At 38.9% G+C, this 18,697-nt stretch overlaps 2 protein-coding genes across 7 annotated transcripts in view; one reads left to right on the top strand and one right to left on the bottom strand.

Moving 5' to 3' along the window:
• PHIP (PHIP subunit of CUL4-Ring ligase complex) overlaps window positions 1–12,200 on the top strand; it is a 67,579-nt gene extending 55,379 nt beyond the window's left edge. For 4 of the 6 annotated variants that reach the window (XM_079970310.1, XM_079970312.1, XM_079970311.1 and 1 more), the window contains 7 exons: window positions 732–782; window positions 1,140–1,289; window positions 1,665–1,817; window positions 2,422–2,585; window positions 3,353–3,612; window positions 4,816–4,977; window positions 5,305–12,200. In XM_079970310.1, coding sequence (XP_079826436.1) covers window positions 732–782; window positions 1,140–1,289; window positions 1,665–1,817; window positions 2,422–2,585; window positions 3,353–3,612; window positions 4,816–4,977; window positions 5,305–5,975 — 1,611 coding nt within the window. In that variant the 3' untranslated portion in view covers window positions 5,976–12,200. The remainder of the gene's footprint in view (window positions 1–731; window positions 783–1,139; window positions 1,290–1,664; window positions 1,818–2,421; window positions 2,586–3,352; window positions 3,613–4,815; window positions 4,978–5,304) is intronic. The other 2 variants (XM_079970313.1, XM_079970314.1) reach the window with 2 other exon arrangements.
• A 540-nt stretch (window positions 12,201–12,740) lies between these two features.
• IRAK1BP1 (interleukin 1 receptor associated kinase 1 binding protein 1) lies at window positions 12,741–18,448 on the bottom strand. The gene is made up of 4 exons (XM_079970579.1): window positions 18,031–18,448; window positions 17,299–17,364; window positions 16,166–16,296; window positions 12,741–14,178 (listed from the first exon to the last, which is right to left on the bottom strand). Exons 1-4 carry the CDS (start codon window positions 18,301–18,303, stop codon window positions 13,896–13,898), a joined length of 753 nt encoding a protein of 250 aa, XP_079826705.1. The 5' UTR covers window positions 18,304–18,448; the 3' UTR covers window positions 12,741–13,895.
• Between the last annotated feature and the right edge of the window lie 249 nt (window positions 18,449–18,697).

An 18,697-nucleotide genomic window follows, 5' to 3' on the forward strand; every position in this document is an offset into this window, starting at 1 on the left:
AATCCCTGTCCTTAGAGCCACTGCTGTTGTTTTGATGATATGCTGGTACAAAGCTATATACTTTTGCCAGCTCTCTCACATCCAGAGCATAGTGTGCAACATAAAACCCAGTTGACTGTGTCCATAGAGTGCATTTTTGGATAAAAGTTGGATTCTAGTTTACAAAGAATACCTGTGTAGCTCAAGCTAGGAAGATAAATTATTGCCTGGTTAATGTTCTTTATGTTAGTATAAGAAAATGTTAATCAGATCCATAAAGTCTGATATAATGTAATTTAAAACTGTCCGTGTGTGTGTGTGTGTGTGTGTGTGTTTTAAACAGTCACTATTTTAAAATTTGAGATTCTGGAAAATGCATCTCTATCTCAATACGAGCGTCATAGGGTACTCCTTGTATATAATAAAGTTTGTGCTTATTACCGCCCCCCCCCCCGAGTGGCTCTAGTAATAACTTTACAGGTATTTGTGGGCCTTGTATCACACACTGAACTTCATGGAGGCAAAGAAACGACTGGAAGACTGGAACTAGTAGCAGCAGTAACAAGCATAGGCAGTGCCTGTGGCTGCTGTTTACAAATGCTGGCTTCTTAAAGTGTAAAAATATTTTCAGACTTACAGGTTCTTAATAGAAAGGAAGTAGAAGTAAATAAATATGAAGTAGTACCAAAGTTAAGTATATTTCAAATGCTTAGTATTTCTGCATCATGTGATGAATATTTTATTGCCCAAAGGAAGAAGAGAAAGACATTAACATGCCAGGCACTTCTACTAGAAAGAGGAAGGTAATATTTGTTTTACATCATTGATTTCTGCTTTGGTTATGTGTGAAGTGGGAACAAACAAATTTAAATAAGGCCTCTTTATTATGTGTATCTTCATGTTTAATATTACTGATTATTTCAATAAATGTTGAAACTATTGATTTTCCAAATGGTGGGTGCCACCATCAGCCCATGGCTTCCTTCTCCTGATTTTTACCAGATAGATATTAATAACAGTGCAAGGCCTCAAAATTTGAGAGAGGTCACAGAATATTTTTTTTCCTTCAGCATTTTCCCCCAAGGGGATAATCAGTTTTCTCTTTAATTTGCAAGAACAGCTACTTATTTGATAAGCCGTATTAAATATTGCTGTTCCAGGATCATCAGCCCAAGCGGAGGTTACGTAATAGAGCTCAATCATATGATATTCAGGCTTGGAAGAGGCAGTGCCAGGAATTGCTGAATCTAATTTTTCAGTGTGAGGATTCTGAACCTTTTCGCCAACCAGTGGATCTTCTTGAATATCCAGTGAGTATTTTGAAAATATGATGATGTTCTTCTGAAACATTCACCTTAGAAAACTGAAGTGGAAGAATAATGATAAACAGAAAATGATGTTGAGTTTTCAGCAAAATATTATTCTCCGTCTCTCTTATAGGTGTGGTTGTATTTGGTATTTCATGCATTCTGTTTTTTGAGGCTGTTCATCTGCCATACATCTGATTTGTGGTATATTCAGAAATTTTAGGCCTTTTTCCATTGGGGGATTTTGCTTAAAAGACAGTATAACATTTATGGTTTTTCATACAGGCTTATGCAGTTATTTTCTGCTTTTTCAGTAATTAGTAATATAACATTAGATTGTTGAAATCAGTTCATTAATGTTTCTAAACATTTCTAAAGGATTACAGAGACATCATTGATACGCCAATGGATTTTGCCACAGTTCGGGAAACACTAGAAGCAGGGAACTATGAATCGCCAATGGAATTGTGTAAAGATGTGAGGCTAATCTTCAGCAACTCCAAAGTGTATACACCGTGCAAAAGATCAAGAGTATGGCTTTGCAATTTATTTCTAGATGTGTACTGATGTTCTTTAAATGTTGTGTTTGTTGCTAGAGAAGTGGAATGTGTAATTGATTTTAATATGATTTTAACACATCTCAGACTATTTAAAGATATTGTTGGTGTTACCTGAAATAATACCTTATTTTGGGTCTTTTGTCTGTTCATGGATAATCCTGATACAATTCAACGGATCTTTATTCCCCTCTGTCTACCTTTTTTCCCTGCACTTCGCCATGCAGACAAGCAATGTGACGGGAAGGAACAATAGTGTAGATGTGAAGTCTGTGGCCCCTCTCCTGTCCTCATCCAGTGTTCCCTCTATCCATGTTGGCTGCTTACATTCTGACCAAAAGCACCTGTGGAGAGTACAAGGCTGGGTGAAGAACAGGGCACATTCCTTCTAATGTTCCCATTGCGGTGCATGGGAAACAGAGAATGTGATGCTGTGGAGCCTTATGGGGATCTTCTGTGCAGTTGATCTTGCTTCATGTGTCTACTGATTTGTGTAAACGACTACGGGCAGAAATTAAAATGTGAGACAAACTGTTCAATTTTTTTGTCATATTAATACACTTTAATATTTTTAATAGATTTACAGCATGAGCCTGCGCCTGTCTGCCTTCTTTGAAGAACACATTACTTCCATCTTATCAGATTACAAATCAGCCTTGCGTTTTCATAAAAGAAGCACAATTAAAAAGATAAGGAAGAAAAGAAGCAGAAGCAGTTCCCTTTCTAGTAGTGTTGCATCAAGGTATGATAGAGTTCTTCTTTCTTCCAAGTGCAATATTTGAATGTTTTACATTGGTGTGGCAGCACTTGTGGCTTCCTTTTATTAATATTTTACACTGCATAAAAAGATATTTCCTAGCTTACTCCCATAAACAGGCCCAGGGCTAGTTTTGATTCTTCCAGTCCACTTGTCCAAGCTGCCACTATCATACATGAGGCCACCTGACCCCTTGGTGTAGGAGTTGTTTTCTCCCTGCGCCCCACTCACACCCCAGCATCTGAGAGAATACAGTTAATCCAGTAAAGCTACTAACCATAAGGGGATACTTGCAGTCCAGTACTTAAGCTGTGGTTAAAACTTAAAGCCAACTAAAAAGATACTTAAAAACCTAGACATTAAAAAGGTCTTAGCTTGATAAGCTTTAGACATCAGACTCATTGGCTAATGGAGAACATTCTAGAGTCATAGAACCACAACATACAACGCCTTTTCCCAGTTTGCCACCCACCTAATTTTCAGCTGCAGAAGCAATCAATTTCTACTGAGAATTCTAAGACCTGGGCAGGTTCATGTGGGATCCTTGGATACCTGTGGCCCTAGGCATTTAGGCCTTTAAAGGTTACAATCAGCATTTGAATTGCTGAAGAGGCATTGAGAGAGATGTGTGTGGGTGAATTGGACCACATAAAGACTGGCTCATGGATGAAATTAGTTGATAACCAGGGCCTATTGCTATTGCTTTACGCTATAAAATAGCATGAGTTGTCAGACTTGTCATCTGTTTGTAGTCCGGACAGGAAACGAAAAATAATAAAACCACAGCTGAAAGCTGAACCCCCTGCTACACCTTTGCCCTCTGCACCGTCACGTTCAACATCCCTGAGAAACACTGCTGCTCAGATGAATGGAAAAGCAGATGTGACTTTGGTTCGAACAAGGAGTACAAGGGCAGTAGCAGAAATGGCTGTTAATGAACAACCATCTACTTCTTCAGGAGGAAAGCCTACAACTGTGAAACCTAGTGCTACTGTTACATCAGGTAAATCAGGTGGGTAAACTTGTAACAAGTGGCACAGATCTGGAACATAAAATATAATGGCTTCCACTGCAGATGCAACATCACATTTATATGTTTGTATTCAGATTAGGAAGATTAGGAATGCAATCCTAAATGGAGTGGGGTTGGGGGTGCAAAGGGGCAATTTTACTGCCACTTCCAAAGGCCTGCTAGCGGGTGGGGTGGGGGGGGCAACTTGCCTTTTTCCCTTCACAATGTAAAATTTTCATTTCTGACTCCTTTCCCATTGCAGATTCCAATGGAGGCAAAGTTAGTTAAGTCAGCTGCAGGCTTGTTGTAGAGAGAGGGCTTGATTCCAGCACTTCTCTAATGAATGTAGGGGCTTTGGATACTACCCACCCCCAATACAGAGAGCCACGTCTCCTTCCAGACCCCATGCAGTCAGCAGATTTGGGGGTTGTGTAAATCATGGCAGTACCGTATTTTTCCTCCCATAGGACTCTCCGTCCCATAGGACGCACCTAGTTTTGGGGGGAGGGAAATAAAGGAAAAAAATCCCCACGCTGCGGATGTCTGCCCGGTGCGAGGGGCGCTCTGCTTCAGGGCGTCCTGCGCGTCGGTTGGCAGGCTGCTTTCCGCAGCGTGGGGGAGCCCTGCGGGAGTTCCCGCAGGGCTCCCCACGCTGCGGATGTCTGCCCAGTGTGAGGGGCGCTCTGCTTCAGGGCGCCCCACGCGCCGGGCGGCAGGCTGCTATCCACAGCGTGGGGAGCCATGCAGGAGTTCCCGCAGGGCTCCCCACGCTGCGGATGTCTGCCCGGCGCGAGTGGCGCTCTGCTTCAGGGCGTCCTGTGCGCTGGGCGGCAGGCTGCTACCCGCAGCCTAGGGAGCCCTGCGGGCACTCCCGCGGGCTCCCCAGGCTTGCTGATAGCTTCCTGAAGCCTGGAGAGCGAGAGGGATCGGTGCGCAAGCCTGTATTCGCCCCATAGGACACGCACAGATTTCCCCTTCATTTTTGGAGGGGAAAAAGTGCGTCCTATAGGGCGAAAAATATGGTATAGAAAACCATAGACTGAGGATAAATGAGTGAAATAATCTTAAATAGAGCCCTTCAACAATGTTTTGTTGAAAATATATTTCAGAAGAAATAAGGTATGTATTTATTTGACCAACAAATACATAGTAATTGAAAATCTTGTTTAAAACTTAACTCTTGCTCTCTCTGTTGTCTCCCAGTATTAGAGGATTCCACCAAACATTCCAAGAACCAGAATATTTTATCAGTCCATAATCAAACCAATTCTACTCATAACACTAGGAATAATACTGCAAGAGAAAATGTGGAGAAGGATAAACAAATTAAACGTAAATCAAAATCTTCCACTCTCAGCCCACAAGGTAAGCTTCTTATATTTTTAAATGTTGGTTATTATGGAATATATAATAACTGGTGCTGCAGTTTTAGATTAAAAGTAATTCCCACCGAGTAATCACTAAGTAATCTATAAGGCAAGTTTTTAGCTTATCAGTTTACAGCCCTGATTAATGCTAGAAAATTTTATGGTATTTTTGGTGTGTTTAATCATTCAGATGAGTCTAATTTGTTTGCAACTAAATTGAGGCCTGATTGGTCCCATACTTAGGATTGCTCTGCACTCAATTTTTTATTTGTTTGCAGAGGAGATGGGTAATGCAAGTCACTGACATGTTACTCTGTCTTTATAGCAGATTGCAAGAATAATGTCATGGCTTTGGCATCAGGAAGCATCCAGGTAAATGGACATGGGGGACAGTCTTCCAAGCCTATGTTTAAGAGGGGTCCTGGACGGAAACCCAAGATTGAAACAAACAACAATAGTTGTGAAGTGGTGCACAAGAAAAGAGGGAGGAAACCAAAAAGCCTATTACTTGCTCAGCAAAAGAATTTAGGGCAGAACACAATCCAGACTACTAAAGACTTAACAACAACAGCAGCAACAACAACAACAGAGGAAGCATCTGTTTCCACTGCATGCAATTCTCTCTCTGAAAATAATGTGAAGGAAGACTTGTTGCAAAGAAAAGGGCGTGGAGGCAGAAAGCCTAAAAGAAAGCTAGAGGCACAAGAGCCAGGATTAGAACTTACGTTTTCTGCAGATCCTAAGATTCAGACGAGAAGCAAGAGAAAAAAGACAGATGAACCTATTGAAGAAGAGCATGAAGAACTTAAAGATTCTGAACCCCACATGAGAACTAGAAATCAGGGTAGGAGGACAGCTTTTTACAATGAAGATGACTCGGAGGAGGAGCAAAGACAACTATTGTTTGAAGACACCTCTTTGACTTTTGGGACATCTAGCAGAGGCAGAGTCCGCAAGTTGACTGAAAAAGCAAAGGCTAATCTCATTGGTTGGTAACCAGCATTTAAAAATGCTAATAAACAGGTACAGCTGAGCAAGTGGTAGAACTAAGGATATCTGCTTTCTGCTGCTATTTACAAATGAGAATACGTTCTGATTTGGAAAAAGTATAGCAAAAACAAACCGAACATTTCTTTGAAAGAAGTATGTATTTTAAACTTTTGCTATTTATTGCCCTCCAAGTAGGTTATACATTTCAATTCACTTTGTTCAGTTGGTATTGAAGATTGTATAAATGGAAATTCTTGATTTGCAGAAATGTTACTGTAATTTTGGACAGTCAGTAACCTCTATTTGATTAAAATTGATAGAATTTTTAATGTAACAGACTGAGAACAGAACTCCTATTTTTGAATGAGCAAGGTACAGTACATTTGTATAGAGTGTAGTATCTGTGTTTTGCAGGATATTAGCAGAGTGTGGCAGTAAATGCCATTGAGAACAAATGCAAAATTCCAAACATTGCTAATAAGATGTTTAATTTCAGTAGTAATTGGGCACACAGCTTTGTACAAACAAACCTAGTGCAGCTTGTTGGTTTATCTAGGTTCAGCCAGAGAGAAAAATCACACTATGTAGATATATATATCCACATTGGAAAAAGTTTGACTAATATGTCTAATTTTTCAGACCTTCATTCTCGTATCAATCAAATCTCTGTTTATTGTGCCAAAGATTGAAAACCGGTGCAGTAGAAAAGTTTTTAGTGTCAGTGCAGCATACATTTTCCAATTATGCTTATGAATCTATGTTCTAAATATACACTGTTCTGAAAAATTATCTCTACTGGTACTTTGTAGTAAAAACAATTAATGCACTGGTGGGATCCTTAGGCAAAATGTATAACTGGGTTAAAGGATTCAAGGAAACTGCAGGAAAAGTGTGAGATTCTTATGTTTACGATGCGATCAGATTGATTGTTTATACAAATTGTGTTAAAACTGACTAAAATTTTAAAAAGTGTCTGTGTATGTATATATTATGTACACAAGCACATAAATATATACAATATTACCCAGGAATAATTTTTTTCAGGACTTTTTAGATAATACTAGATAAAATTTTAAAATGTCATACTTTTATTTTAAGGGGAAGATTGGTTATTTTCAATTATTAAAGATAAAAAGGCCAAATCACTTTTTATGCAATCATGTTTTATACAGTGTTCTCATTGCACATTGTTTTTCTGCACTTTTTACAGTGTACTTATCAAGCTGACATAAGTCAATATATACACCCTAAAGGAAAATCCCACTTAATGATTGTGCCTTGTAGTCTATTATTTTGTGCATCTTTAGTAAACTTAAGTTGTCTATTGTAAATGACTATATGACTTAGGGGAATGTATTGCTGTATGTACTGCTATGGAAAAAGAAACAGTTATTTATTTGTTTATGGTACATTTACTTATTTTATACCTTTAAAACAAAGTTTGTATTAAAACAAACTTTAATACAATTTCTATTGTTTGAAAGTATAGTCCAATTTAAAAGAAAACAAAATACATCTTTAAACAGTTGCATGGTACAAAAATGTAACCACACTTTTCATTGAACACTCTTTGGGAGAAGTAAGCCTCAATCTAGAGATGCAGATGTATACATACCTGTTCAAAAGATAATTGGTGCCGGCAGCCTAGCTGCTTGGATAGTAAAGATCTGAATATAAACCTCCCATGCTTCCACTGGTGGGGGAAATGTTAAAGGGGCTGCTTTTCCACCTCTCCAAACAGATTATTGGCTCTACCATGTTGACAAAACACAGCTAAACCTTCGGTTACGTGAATATAATACTGGTAACAACACACACAAAACGTCAGGCTGTTTGTGACTATGTAACTTCTTTTTCAAAAACAACTCAGCATGTAATACACAATATCACAAGGTGTAATTCCATAAATCAAGAGAACATATTCTGATAAATTGAAGTCCAATGGATGGTCATGAGAGGCAGTCCATTCAGTTGTAAATTTGGCAAACAGGCAATAACCACGATATGGTATGCTTATCCTGTGGTGTTCCACATCTCACCGCTTTCAGGATTCTAGCGTTCTAGTGTTCCTTACATGCAGATAGCAGATGGAAAACTTGAAAGCATGGCACAACAAGGATTCCGGGATAATACCTTGTTTTGCCCCATCAGGCTTTGTCAGCCATACATACTCATAACTCTACCTATTATGTTCCATGTTTTCGGCACACAAGAATATGAGTATGCACAGCTGACGAAGCCAGATTGGGCGAAACAAGGTATTATCCCGGAATCCTTGTCATGCCATACTTTCTAGCTTTCCATCTGATACCTACATGTAAGGAACACTAGAACGCTAGAATCCTCAAAGCAGCGAGATGTGGAACACCACAGGATAAGCATACCATATCGTGGTTATTGCCTGTTTGCCAAATTAATAACTGAATGGACTGTCTCTCCTGACCATCCATTGAACTTTAATTTATCAGAATATGTTCTGTTGATTTATGGAATTACACATTGTGATATTGTATATTCCATGTTGAATTGTTTTTGAAAAAGAAGTTACATAGTCACAAACCAGTATTATATTCACGTAACCTAAAGTTTAGCTGTGTTTTGCCAACATGGTAGAGCCAATAATCTGTTTGGAGAGGTGATAAAGCAGCCCCTTTAACATTTTCCCCGCATCAGGGGAAGCCTGGGAGTTTATATTCAGATCCTTATCCTCCAAACAGCTAGGTTAACGGCACCAGTTATCTTATGTTTTGTGTGTGTCTACCATTTTGGCAACATTGACAGTCTGTGTTAATATGTAGTTTCCAGTCCGGGTTTGAGGACTGCAGGTGGAAGCAACTTCAGGAACTATGTATGCAACACAGCTTTGTATGCAACTTGATACTCAGTTCATTAGTGCACATATGTTGCTCGCAGTTGATGGCATCTGAGGTTCAAGATTAATATGCATCTTTCATCCATTTGTGTCCATGGCAATTGGTTCTTAAAATGCATTTCTGATTTTATCGCAAATACTCATAAACATCAAGATAATTCACTTTTATTTGAAGTAGACTAATTGACGTTATGATCAGGCCAGTTTAGAATGTTTGGAGGCAGGGAAGATTCTGTTTTGGTTGGTTAGTTGCCATCACCATCTCCTCTAAATAACCCATATTGGTTTGGCTTTTAAGAAAATATCTTCAACTAAGAGTATTTGCCAAATCGTGATTTACAGTAGAATAATAAATTCTACTGGCACTAGTCCTCCTTGGATACCTATTTTCATTAGCATATTATAATTATGGGATTTGGGACACTGACTTATGTTTTTAAACATGCATTCTTACTAATATTGCAGACATTAAACATGAAAATATTTCAGCAGCCTATGTACAGTGATAGTTCATTTCACAATGGAAGCATTGCAGTAGATTTATCTGGTCCATTTAAGAATTTCACTGTTGATGAAGGCAATCAATTTCAAATGTGTGATTTCCTTTTGTTATCTGCATTGTTATATAAAAGAAATTGGCAAAGCAAACATGAAACCCCATTACTGTAAGTTACTCCTTTTATAACTATGTCCCACTTGGCATATATTTATGTATATACTTGTATACATCAAGTATGTGTATGTAACGTTGGAGAATGGAATAGTACACATCACCATCATAGTGTCTGAAAATTACACATTTCAGAACAAAAGAATCAAGTCTTATTTGCAGTACACAAATGTATTGTTCCCCATTCATGAATAATTTTGTACTAAGAATTCACAAGCTTATTTTTTTTCTAACATTATTTTGGTAATACATTTGTGTGGAAACACTTAAAACTGTAATTGTGCTAGATATACTACATAAGTGTTTTAAATTGCATTGGTTTGACTTAAATTACTGTCATTGGTTAGATTTGACTGATTTGCAAAAAAAATATTGTACCAACACAGAAGAGCTTTTGATTTAGCACATTTTAATATAAGCAATAAATACTGGTTCACTAACTTTTGGAGGGGGAAACCGTAATGAAATGTGTTATGGATAAAACTATTGAGAGCAAAGTAATATTTATTTTATGGCACATTTACATGGAAAATACTATGTAGACACTCTTTCTGTTGGTAATTACAGATATTCACACAAGCAATTATCTTACAAACTTGGCAGTAATGAAAACAAATGTAAAATGCAGTCTACTGATACAGCTTCTGATACAGAGCGGTCCATTAGTTCCATAATGCTGAACATTAAATTACTTCAATATTAACCAGTGGTTACTATACAGCGATGTCTGATAGCAGCACATTCCATTTTCTTTGATTGGGAAATAAGTTCATTTTCACTCCAGTAATCAATCCCTTGTTTGGCTAAACGGGTTTGAAATTTAATTGTTTCCCAGGGATTAAGCTTGAATTACATTGGTATAATACTGGGTACTGAAGAAATGATCTTTATCATTGTGGTATGAGTAGCGATGCAGCTTTACAAAACCCGTCTTCCTATAGTACTGCTGTGATGTAAACTTGCACAAAATTATTCGTACCATACTGTCAATTTTTCCATGTGTTGTTTAATACTTTATCTTAGTTTGGATTGATCTTTGTAAAATACCAATTCAAAAGCATGTAGTACTTCTCAACGTTTAAAAATGAATGGGGACATAGTTTCAGTACATAAGTCATGTGCTGTGTTACGACTCTTTGTGAAATACCAATTTGAGCTTTCAGTTTCATGAGCTTTAGTACATCTAAAGTGATATTAAGACCCCAACCAGAACTCCATACACACAGCTCTTAGTGTGTTGATTTCTGCAAAGAGCTGATCCTACTGTGCTGAAGAATGTGGATCCTTTGCTTTGAAGCAAGAGCTCCTGGTGGTCTATTTAATGAAAGCTTAAGGCCACAATCCAGTCGTGCCTTGCATCCTCAGGGCATGCAGGAGTTTCCTGCCATCCATCTCACCCACACCGGCCATCAGACTTCCCACAACTGGAGAGGTGCACTTGTGGGACAGCTGTGTCCTAGTGTGTGTAAGGGACCGACTGGATTGATCCTTATTGTAAATTTTGATGTATCAATCTTGCATTTCATGTTCTTGGACCTAAGCAATCATCTGATAAAAGGGCTGTTCAGTTTCTGCTGTAAATAATGTACATATGTTTATAATTCAAAAAAGGTGTACATTTCATATATAGTGGCCAAGTCTGAAAATTATTTCTAATATAACAAAATCTGGTATTGTGTTTTTTTTTAATGTGCTAACTTTACATAATTACTCTTGGAATAATGGTGAAACAGAAAATTATTTTGTTGCTCTCATTTCCCCATTTGGTTCACAACCTTTTGGAATAAAAGGTACCCTCTGTTTCAGGAAGGTTACATTTATTTCAGGATATTTTTTGTTAAAGTACCGTAGATGTGAGATGGCATTTTGAAGATGGAAATAGCATATTTGCTGTTAAAGACCAAACCCCAAATCTGCCTTTTTTAAAGGGTAAATAATTTAAGGAGCTATTTATATGAAAAATCATTTTTCTTTTGATACCAAAAAGGGAGCCAAATGCTGAATATTTGAATTTTAAATAAATGCAGATAATTGCTTCAGGATATGGTATAAATTTTTGTTCATGATATAATTAGTGCTGAAAATTACTATACCTTTAAAGATACAGCACCAAATTTCTACACTTTCACATAAGACATTTAACATGGTATATTTATCTCAGATGCATGTTTTAAAAAGGATAGGCTATTGACACACATTTTGAAGTTACATTTTTGGACCATTACACTGCAAAAATTGAAAAGAAAGTGATTGAGTGAATACCTTAAATCTTGCCACTTAATGTTGAAACATATAATGTAGTGTAACTTAAGGAAATTGTCTGGAACATTGATTTTGAAACTGACACATTTTAAAGCTTTGCTTACTTTGTACAGTATGGTGTAAATCCCAAAAATGTTCATGTAACCAACATACAGTTTTACAAGTTTAGGTTTTATCAAGGTTATTTTCTTTCTCTTCTGCTTTATCAAGTTATAAAGTGCAGTCTCACACCAGGATGAACAGTGCCCTTTCTTTTTGTACATATTGATCGAAACTTTTATTGTTATGTGAAACACTTACGTTGGTTTTGATGAATAATACTTGGAATCCTTTTATACAAACTAGAATGTATGTGTATGAATTACTGTCACTGCAATGTAGTAACTACAAACCTATTTTTAAATAAATAGAAAACTCGTTTTTCTAAGCTGCTTTGCTTTGGTTATTAAACTAATATAAATGTGTGAAGTACACAAGTTGTGTCTAAAAAGTTTCACCATACTGCAATCCTACGTTGACCCAAAAATAAGCCCCATCAAGTTCAATGAGTCTTAGTCCCAGGTAAGTTTCTACAGGACTGCAACCTCAATGACTTAAATATAAAGGATATTGATTGGCAACAAGAGCAATTTAGTTTCTTAACACAAATGCTCTAATGGAACTGGTAAATTTTACTACCATCATTACATGTGTGAGACAGCCTTACAAATTCTATTATCTAGAGATGTGTGATCAACTTTCTTTCTGAAGGCAGTTATTCTTAACAGGTGCATAGGCAGGTTTGATACTATAATATAAAATGGACATTGTCTTGGGCTAGGAGAATGAAAAACATCTGCATCATTTCCTTGTTAGGAAAAGCTGTCCGTCCCCATAACCTTGCTTCCTTACATTAGCAAAGCCGGAATAAATTCCACAAAAATAGCAAACTGCAGATGAAATACAAAAAGTGAATAATTCATACAGGTTGGAAAGTTAAAATTTTATTAAATTGGAGATTAAGAAACTATAGGCAGAGTTGTAAGTTCTATCCTTTTTGTTTAAACTGCATTCCTTAATCTGTGAAACTATTCAAGCAGAAATCACTCGACACCTTGCCTAGTCTCACCACCAACACCCAAAAATTAGCAAGTTTTTCAGCAACAATGCAGTTTTACAGTATTTCCATCTCTTATTCAAAATTTCTTAACTCAATATTTGAAGGCCAGGAGCTTCTGGCATCCAAGGAATTTCTCCCCTGATAAAACTACTCTCAGCAGAGATTTCTTGAACTACACTGACAATGTAGCATTTCACCAAATGCAATTTGTCCAGTGTAAAACACTGGAAAAAAGTTTCTGTCATCAGCCATTAAGAAAAACCAAGTGGCCTTTATACAATTCTTCAAACTTGGGAGTAACTGGGTATCTGGACAAAACTGTTGCCCCACATACAAAGGTCTGAAAGACCTATGTGAAGAAAGCATGCCTCCATTCATTTGCAAATCTGAAAATAATCCACATGTACAAAGAGCTCCTGCTTCCTGTTGTAGGAGACAACTTCCAAGTTTACCTCTCTTAAGTTACCAAGCAAAAACTTTAAACTTCCTTGCTCCAGAAACACGCTAGAAGGGCAGACCAGTTCCTTAAAAACTAGTGTTCATTTAGTGTTTTCACAGTATATTTTAGTTTCAAATATTCATGATTTCCCTTAAAATGTGCAGTGCCTTGGAACGTAACCCCTGTGTATAAATTGGAAGTTGCCTGTATTTACATTATCCTAAACAGTATATTAAAAATGTACTTCTATCTATGGCTTTCACAAGCATTCACTAGGTTGATTCCAAAGTTTATTTTATTCATGGAAGGAGCTGCTGATAATGGAAAGTGTCTTCTATGAACATGAGGGCTTCTTCATGGCAAGAAGTTTTCTTCCAAGAAATGAAACATAAATTGGGATCCAAGCCACAGCTTGCGTCCAAGTGTGGAGAATTACAACCCGTGCTACGATTTCATGGAATCGTTTAAAAAGTGAACAAACGTCAGAGTCACTTTTAACATTTTGATTAAGGAAAAGCTAGTTAAACTTCCCAAGAATGTTCTTCCCAAAGGAAAACACAATGATTCAGGACTTCAGAAATAAATCAGTTTACATTTATGTGAGCTGCTTGTTTTCTCTTCCTTTCCCCCTTTATTTCAAAAACAGCATATACCCTTGAGGAAACATAGATGGTGGCACTCTGGAGTCTCTGCTGCAAACCCAGTGAGTCTGGGGTGTTGACCAAGTGATTTTCGAGGTGGCCCTCCCACTCTTTCACTTCCTCTTCCCTTATTAGCAAAGGCTTCCCAAGGGGCTGGCCAAGCAACTGGCAAACTTCTTGAGCTTTTTGCCGGGCACTCCCAACAGCAGCAAGACAAACCTGACGTCTGCAAAAAAAACCACAAAAAACAACAAAGACAAATGGGAAGATTTAGCTAATTAAAGCAACAAAAAGGGAGTGTGTCAATTAAAACCGTTAACCAATGTTGTACCTACTTTTGAGCACTGTATACTCTGCTTTTCAATGAGAAAGACCTTCACAAAGCAACTAACAGTACAATCCTATATAGGTCTATCCAAAAATATGTTACTTTGAGTTCATTGAGATTAATTCCAGGTATCAGTGTAGGATTTCAGCCTCTATATATTCAGCAATGTTATCCCCTCCCCCATTTTACATTTAAAATTTATGCAACGTAAACAACTAAATTAACCCCCTTCCCCCACTCCACCAGTTTACATTGTTGTGAAAAACAACAACACACATGTTCCATGTCAGATTGGAAATCCAAGGGAAGTTTGTCAAAGGCTGAGAAAGGCAAATAAAGTTCCGATCTCACACAAAACAGAGTTAATTTGTCTTTTCTTTCCAGAGCAAAGAGCAAAAACCAGCTCATTGTGTCCAGAGTGAGGTGTATGCTGGTGGCGGAACCTCCCATGTTCTGATATGTTAACAGTTAATAAACATGTAACAAACTAATGGAAAAGTATTTATTTTTCTCCCACGGGCAACGTTTAACTTTTATGTAGTTATGCATGAAAGGTTAGCTGCCCAGCCCTTTGATACCATTGATCTATATTCACTCTTTGAAAGTTTTACTAACTGCATGCTTTCACAGACCCTGCTGCTGCAGTTAAACAGCTTAATAGTTCTTTATACTTCAGATCTGAATCAAGGCCTATACAGTGGTACCTCGGGTTAAGTACTTAATTCGTTCCAGAGGTCCGTTCTTAACCTGAAACACCACTTTAGCTAATGGGGCCTCCCGCTTCCGCTGCGCCACCGCTGCACAATTTCTGTTCTCACCCTGAAGCAAAGTTCTTAACCCGAGGTACTATTTCTGGGTTAGCGGAGTCTGTAATCTGAAGCATATGTAACCCGAGGTACCACTGTATATACACTGTATTTCAACCTTTCCATGCCAGAAAGGCAAAACTCTGAAACTAAGCCAAAATATATGTGATCGCATTTATTTTCATTCATCTCTTCTTAGACTGGCTTCCTCCTCCTCATAGGATGCAATCCTGTTCCCCCTTTCCTGGGAGTACAGTGGAACCTCGGGTTATGAACGTGATCCGTGCGCGTGGCACGTTCGCAATCAGCATGGCAGCGCCTGCGCACGCGCGCATTGCAATTCGGTTCTTCTGCTCATAGCGTGATTTAGTGGTTTTGCACATGCGCGAGTGCCGAAACCCGGAAGTAACCTGTTCCGGTACTTCCGGGTTCGGCGCGATCCATAACCCGAAAATGCACAACCCGCAGTGTTCACAACCCGAGGTACTGACTGTACAGGATTTCACGGTTATTCATGTACCAGCATTGGGGTGCTTGACTGAATGATTTGTCATCTTAATGATACATTCCAATTTAGAACCTTCATAAAAATATAGAGCCTTGTTTTGGTTTTTTTTGTCTACTTTAATATTGTATCAACCTCTTTCATGGGGGATTTGCTCCTGCCGTGGCTTGGCTTAGTGCTTCTGGTCTGCTTCTCTCCGAGTCACAAGTAGCAATCAAGGTTTGTTCTTGGTTTACTGTTCATGGTTTATTTGGGGAAAACAAAAGATGAGCTTGGATTCTTACATAATACAGCTTGTTTTCCAGCAACGGGGACAAAAGTAAAACACCTGCAGTTTCCAACTGTGTGCACTAGCACATTCACTTTAAACCATCATTTATTTTAATGATGGCTTACTATTATGTAGGAGCCATATCTTTACGAACATGTGTATTCCATCAGCTGTTTTCTTCGACTGGGCAACAAAATAGAAGCTTTGGCTACTTATTAGAGAATAGATTTCCAGAGGCATGGCACTGGTAAATCAAGCTAGCGAGACCTAACTTTCTGGTAAAAGGAGGAAGACATAACTTACCGAAGGGCATCTACTGCCTCCACTGTATGGTAAAAGTGAGGTGGGCTGATGATAACAGAGCTACCTAGCTTCTCAACAAGGAAGTTACAAACGTCTTGCATTTTGCTGAAATCACTGAATGTAATGCAGACCTATATGGGAATGTAAAAATTTGCAAGCCTTTTTAGTGCCTTAGCTAAAAATTGGCTAAAGATGAATAATACAAAATCAATTATAATATGCATTTTGTACAAAGCTAAATTAGATTATACTTTCATTTATATGCTACCTCTGTACAGAGGAAGTTTTGCTCAATGTGGCTTACATAGCTTTCAGCAATACATGAAAAATACTCATATCTGTATGCTTATTATTATATGGAATTAAAGCAGACAATTTTGTCATATTCAAGTTTTTAGAATGACAATCGTTTTGTAGAACCAACTACGGAGAAGCAATGAATTTGCAGAATTGGAAAGACATTCAGGAAATTAATATTAACCCCTGGTTTATAACCGCACATCAACATGCTCCTAATATTTTAAGACAATTCAATCCTGCATGAGAAGTCCCGTTGTGTTAGGGATGTCAAACGTCTGGAATTGACATCTTGGTGTTTTTGTAAAAAGGTCAACAATTACAGTGGCTTCCTTTAAAAAAGCAAACTTTTGGAGTGTCCAGGTTTTTACTACCCTACACTGTGTTCAATAAGACTTCCAGATAAGCATGTATGGGATTAATGCCTAGATCCAAGGCTGCAATTCTAAACACAATTCACATAAAGAAAGTTTTGCTTAGTTTCAATATGAATGTTTTGAGGATTGGATTGTAAATTTGGTAGATGTTTCAATTTCTGCTTCCATAAATAACTACACCAGTACCTCATTATCAAGCGTGCTGTGATGCTGACATAGTTTTGTAAGGCTATTAAGATGGTATTGCAGGAAAATACTTCAGGAGTGGGATGGCAAAAAAGATAATATATAAATAACCACAAGCAGTAATACTGTAATGTATGAGTGTGGAACCATTTTCACTCTTGAGCAGAAAAGCATATTAGAACATAGTTTCACATTTCTTGTTTAATGCTCAAGATACATATAAAACAATGTTATTTGAGACACATGACCAATACTCATACTTAAGACACTTGCCTCTGCTTCCATCTTATACACATTGTCTATTCTACTAAAGTTCTTTGTCACAGTCATGTCGTTCTCCTAGGGGGAAAAAAAACAGCTTTAAGTACAAAGCTAAGGAAGAGAATGTTTTTCGGTGACATTATGGTTGCTTAACTAGTACTAAGCAACGCAGCAGAGTTCAAGGTACACTATTTCAAGGTAAAAATAAAAAATAAATCCAGCTTAGCATAGATGAGTAAATCTTGTCTTCACCCACAATTACTGTATCAAATACTATTCTGGACTGTTAACCCAACCTAAGTAGAGCATGAAATCATTTATCATCCAGCCTGTTACTCCATAAATATATCTTGTTGCATCAAATACAGAGAGCAATTTTTAAAACCTGGTTGCCATCAAAGCAACCTGTGTGCAGCCTTGAGTTCACTGACAGCAGGTCAGGACAGAAATGCAGCAAATACACAATCGGGAAATACACAATGATCTTGGGCTTTAACCAAGGGTTTCTTCTCTAGCCTAATCATCCCACTGCGCTGGTTTTGCTCAGTTTGAATGCTTGTCTAGTGGCGTTGAGGATATGTCTAGGGGTCCAAGCGGCCCACCCCTCCCACCAAACTATAAGAAAGAGCGAAAGCTTTTCCGGTGCAGAAGGTGGTGATGATGTGGTGTAGCCACAGAGAAAGCCCTTGAGCTGCGAGCATGCGCGAGAGGTGGGTCGGCTCTCCTCCTCGCCCTCCAACCCACCGAGATTCCTCCGCGCTGCCGGGCGCTCTGGGCGACATAATCCAGCCTCCGAGTGACGCTGCTCCGCGCCGCTCCGGCCTCCCCTTTCTTGCTCTTCAGGTAAACGGTGACTTTCGCCCGGTCCGGCCTAGCGCTGAGCTCCGAGCTGCCGCTGACGTGAACTTCCCTCCCCGGCGGCCTCGGGACTTCATTCTCCCGGCTGCTGTCCCCCCCGGCGGGCGGAGGGACCAGCTCGGCAAACACCCGGGCTGGAGGAAGCGGCGGTAACGGCATCCCGGGGGAGTTGAAGGAAGGAGACCGCTATGGCGCCATGGCAACGGAGCCCTCCGCGCCCAAAGCATCACGGGGGATGTAGTTCTGGACGCGGCCTGGTCACGTGGTCTATCCGGCGCCCCCCGTCGGGAGAGGCTCCTCGGCGCTTGGGAGCGCGGCGTCCCAGGGTTCGTAGCGCCGTCTTCCCGTTCACGTGACGCCCGCCGAGGTGCGCTGCTTTGTTTTGCCGAGGGAACCTGCTGCTCTGTTCAGTTTGGGCGCTCGGAGCTTGGGCGCTTCGAAGCAGCGAGTTCCCTTAAGCAGCTAAATCGAGTTTTTTTTAAATTCTCTCTCTCTACGTGGAGTGTCCTTAGAGAATAAGTTGGTAGTTTTCTCTCCAAGCAGCGTTAGCTCG

Source organism: Podarcis cretensis (genome assembly GCF_951804945.1).
Source record: "Podarcis cretensis genome assembly, chromosome: 3".
NCBI classification, from domain to species: Eukaryota; Metazoa; Chordata; class Lepidosauria; order Squamata; family Lacertidae; genus Podarcis; species Podarcis cretensis.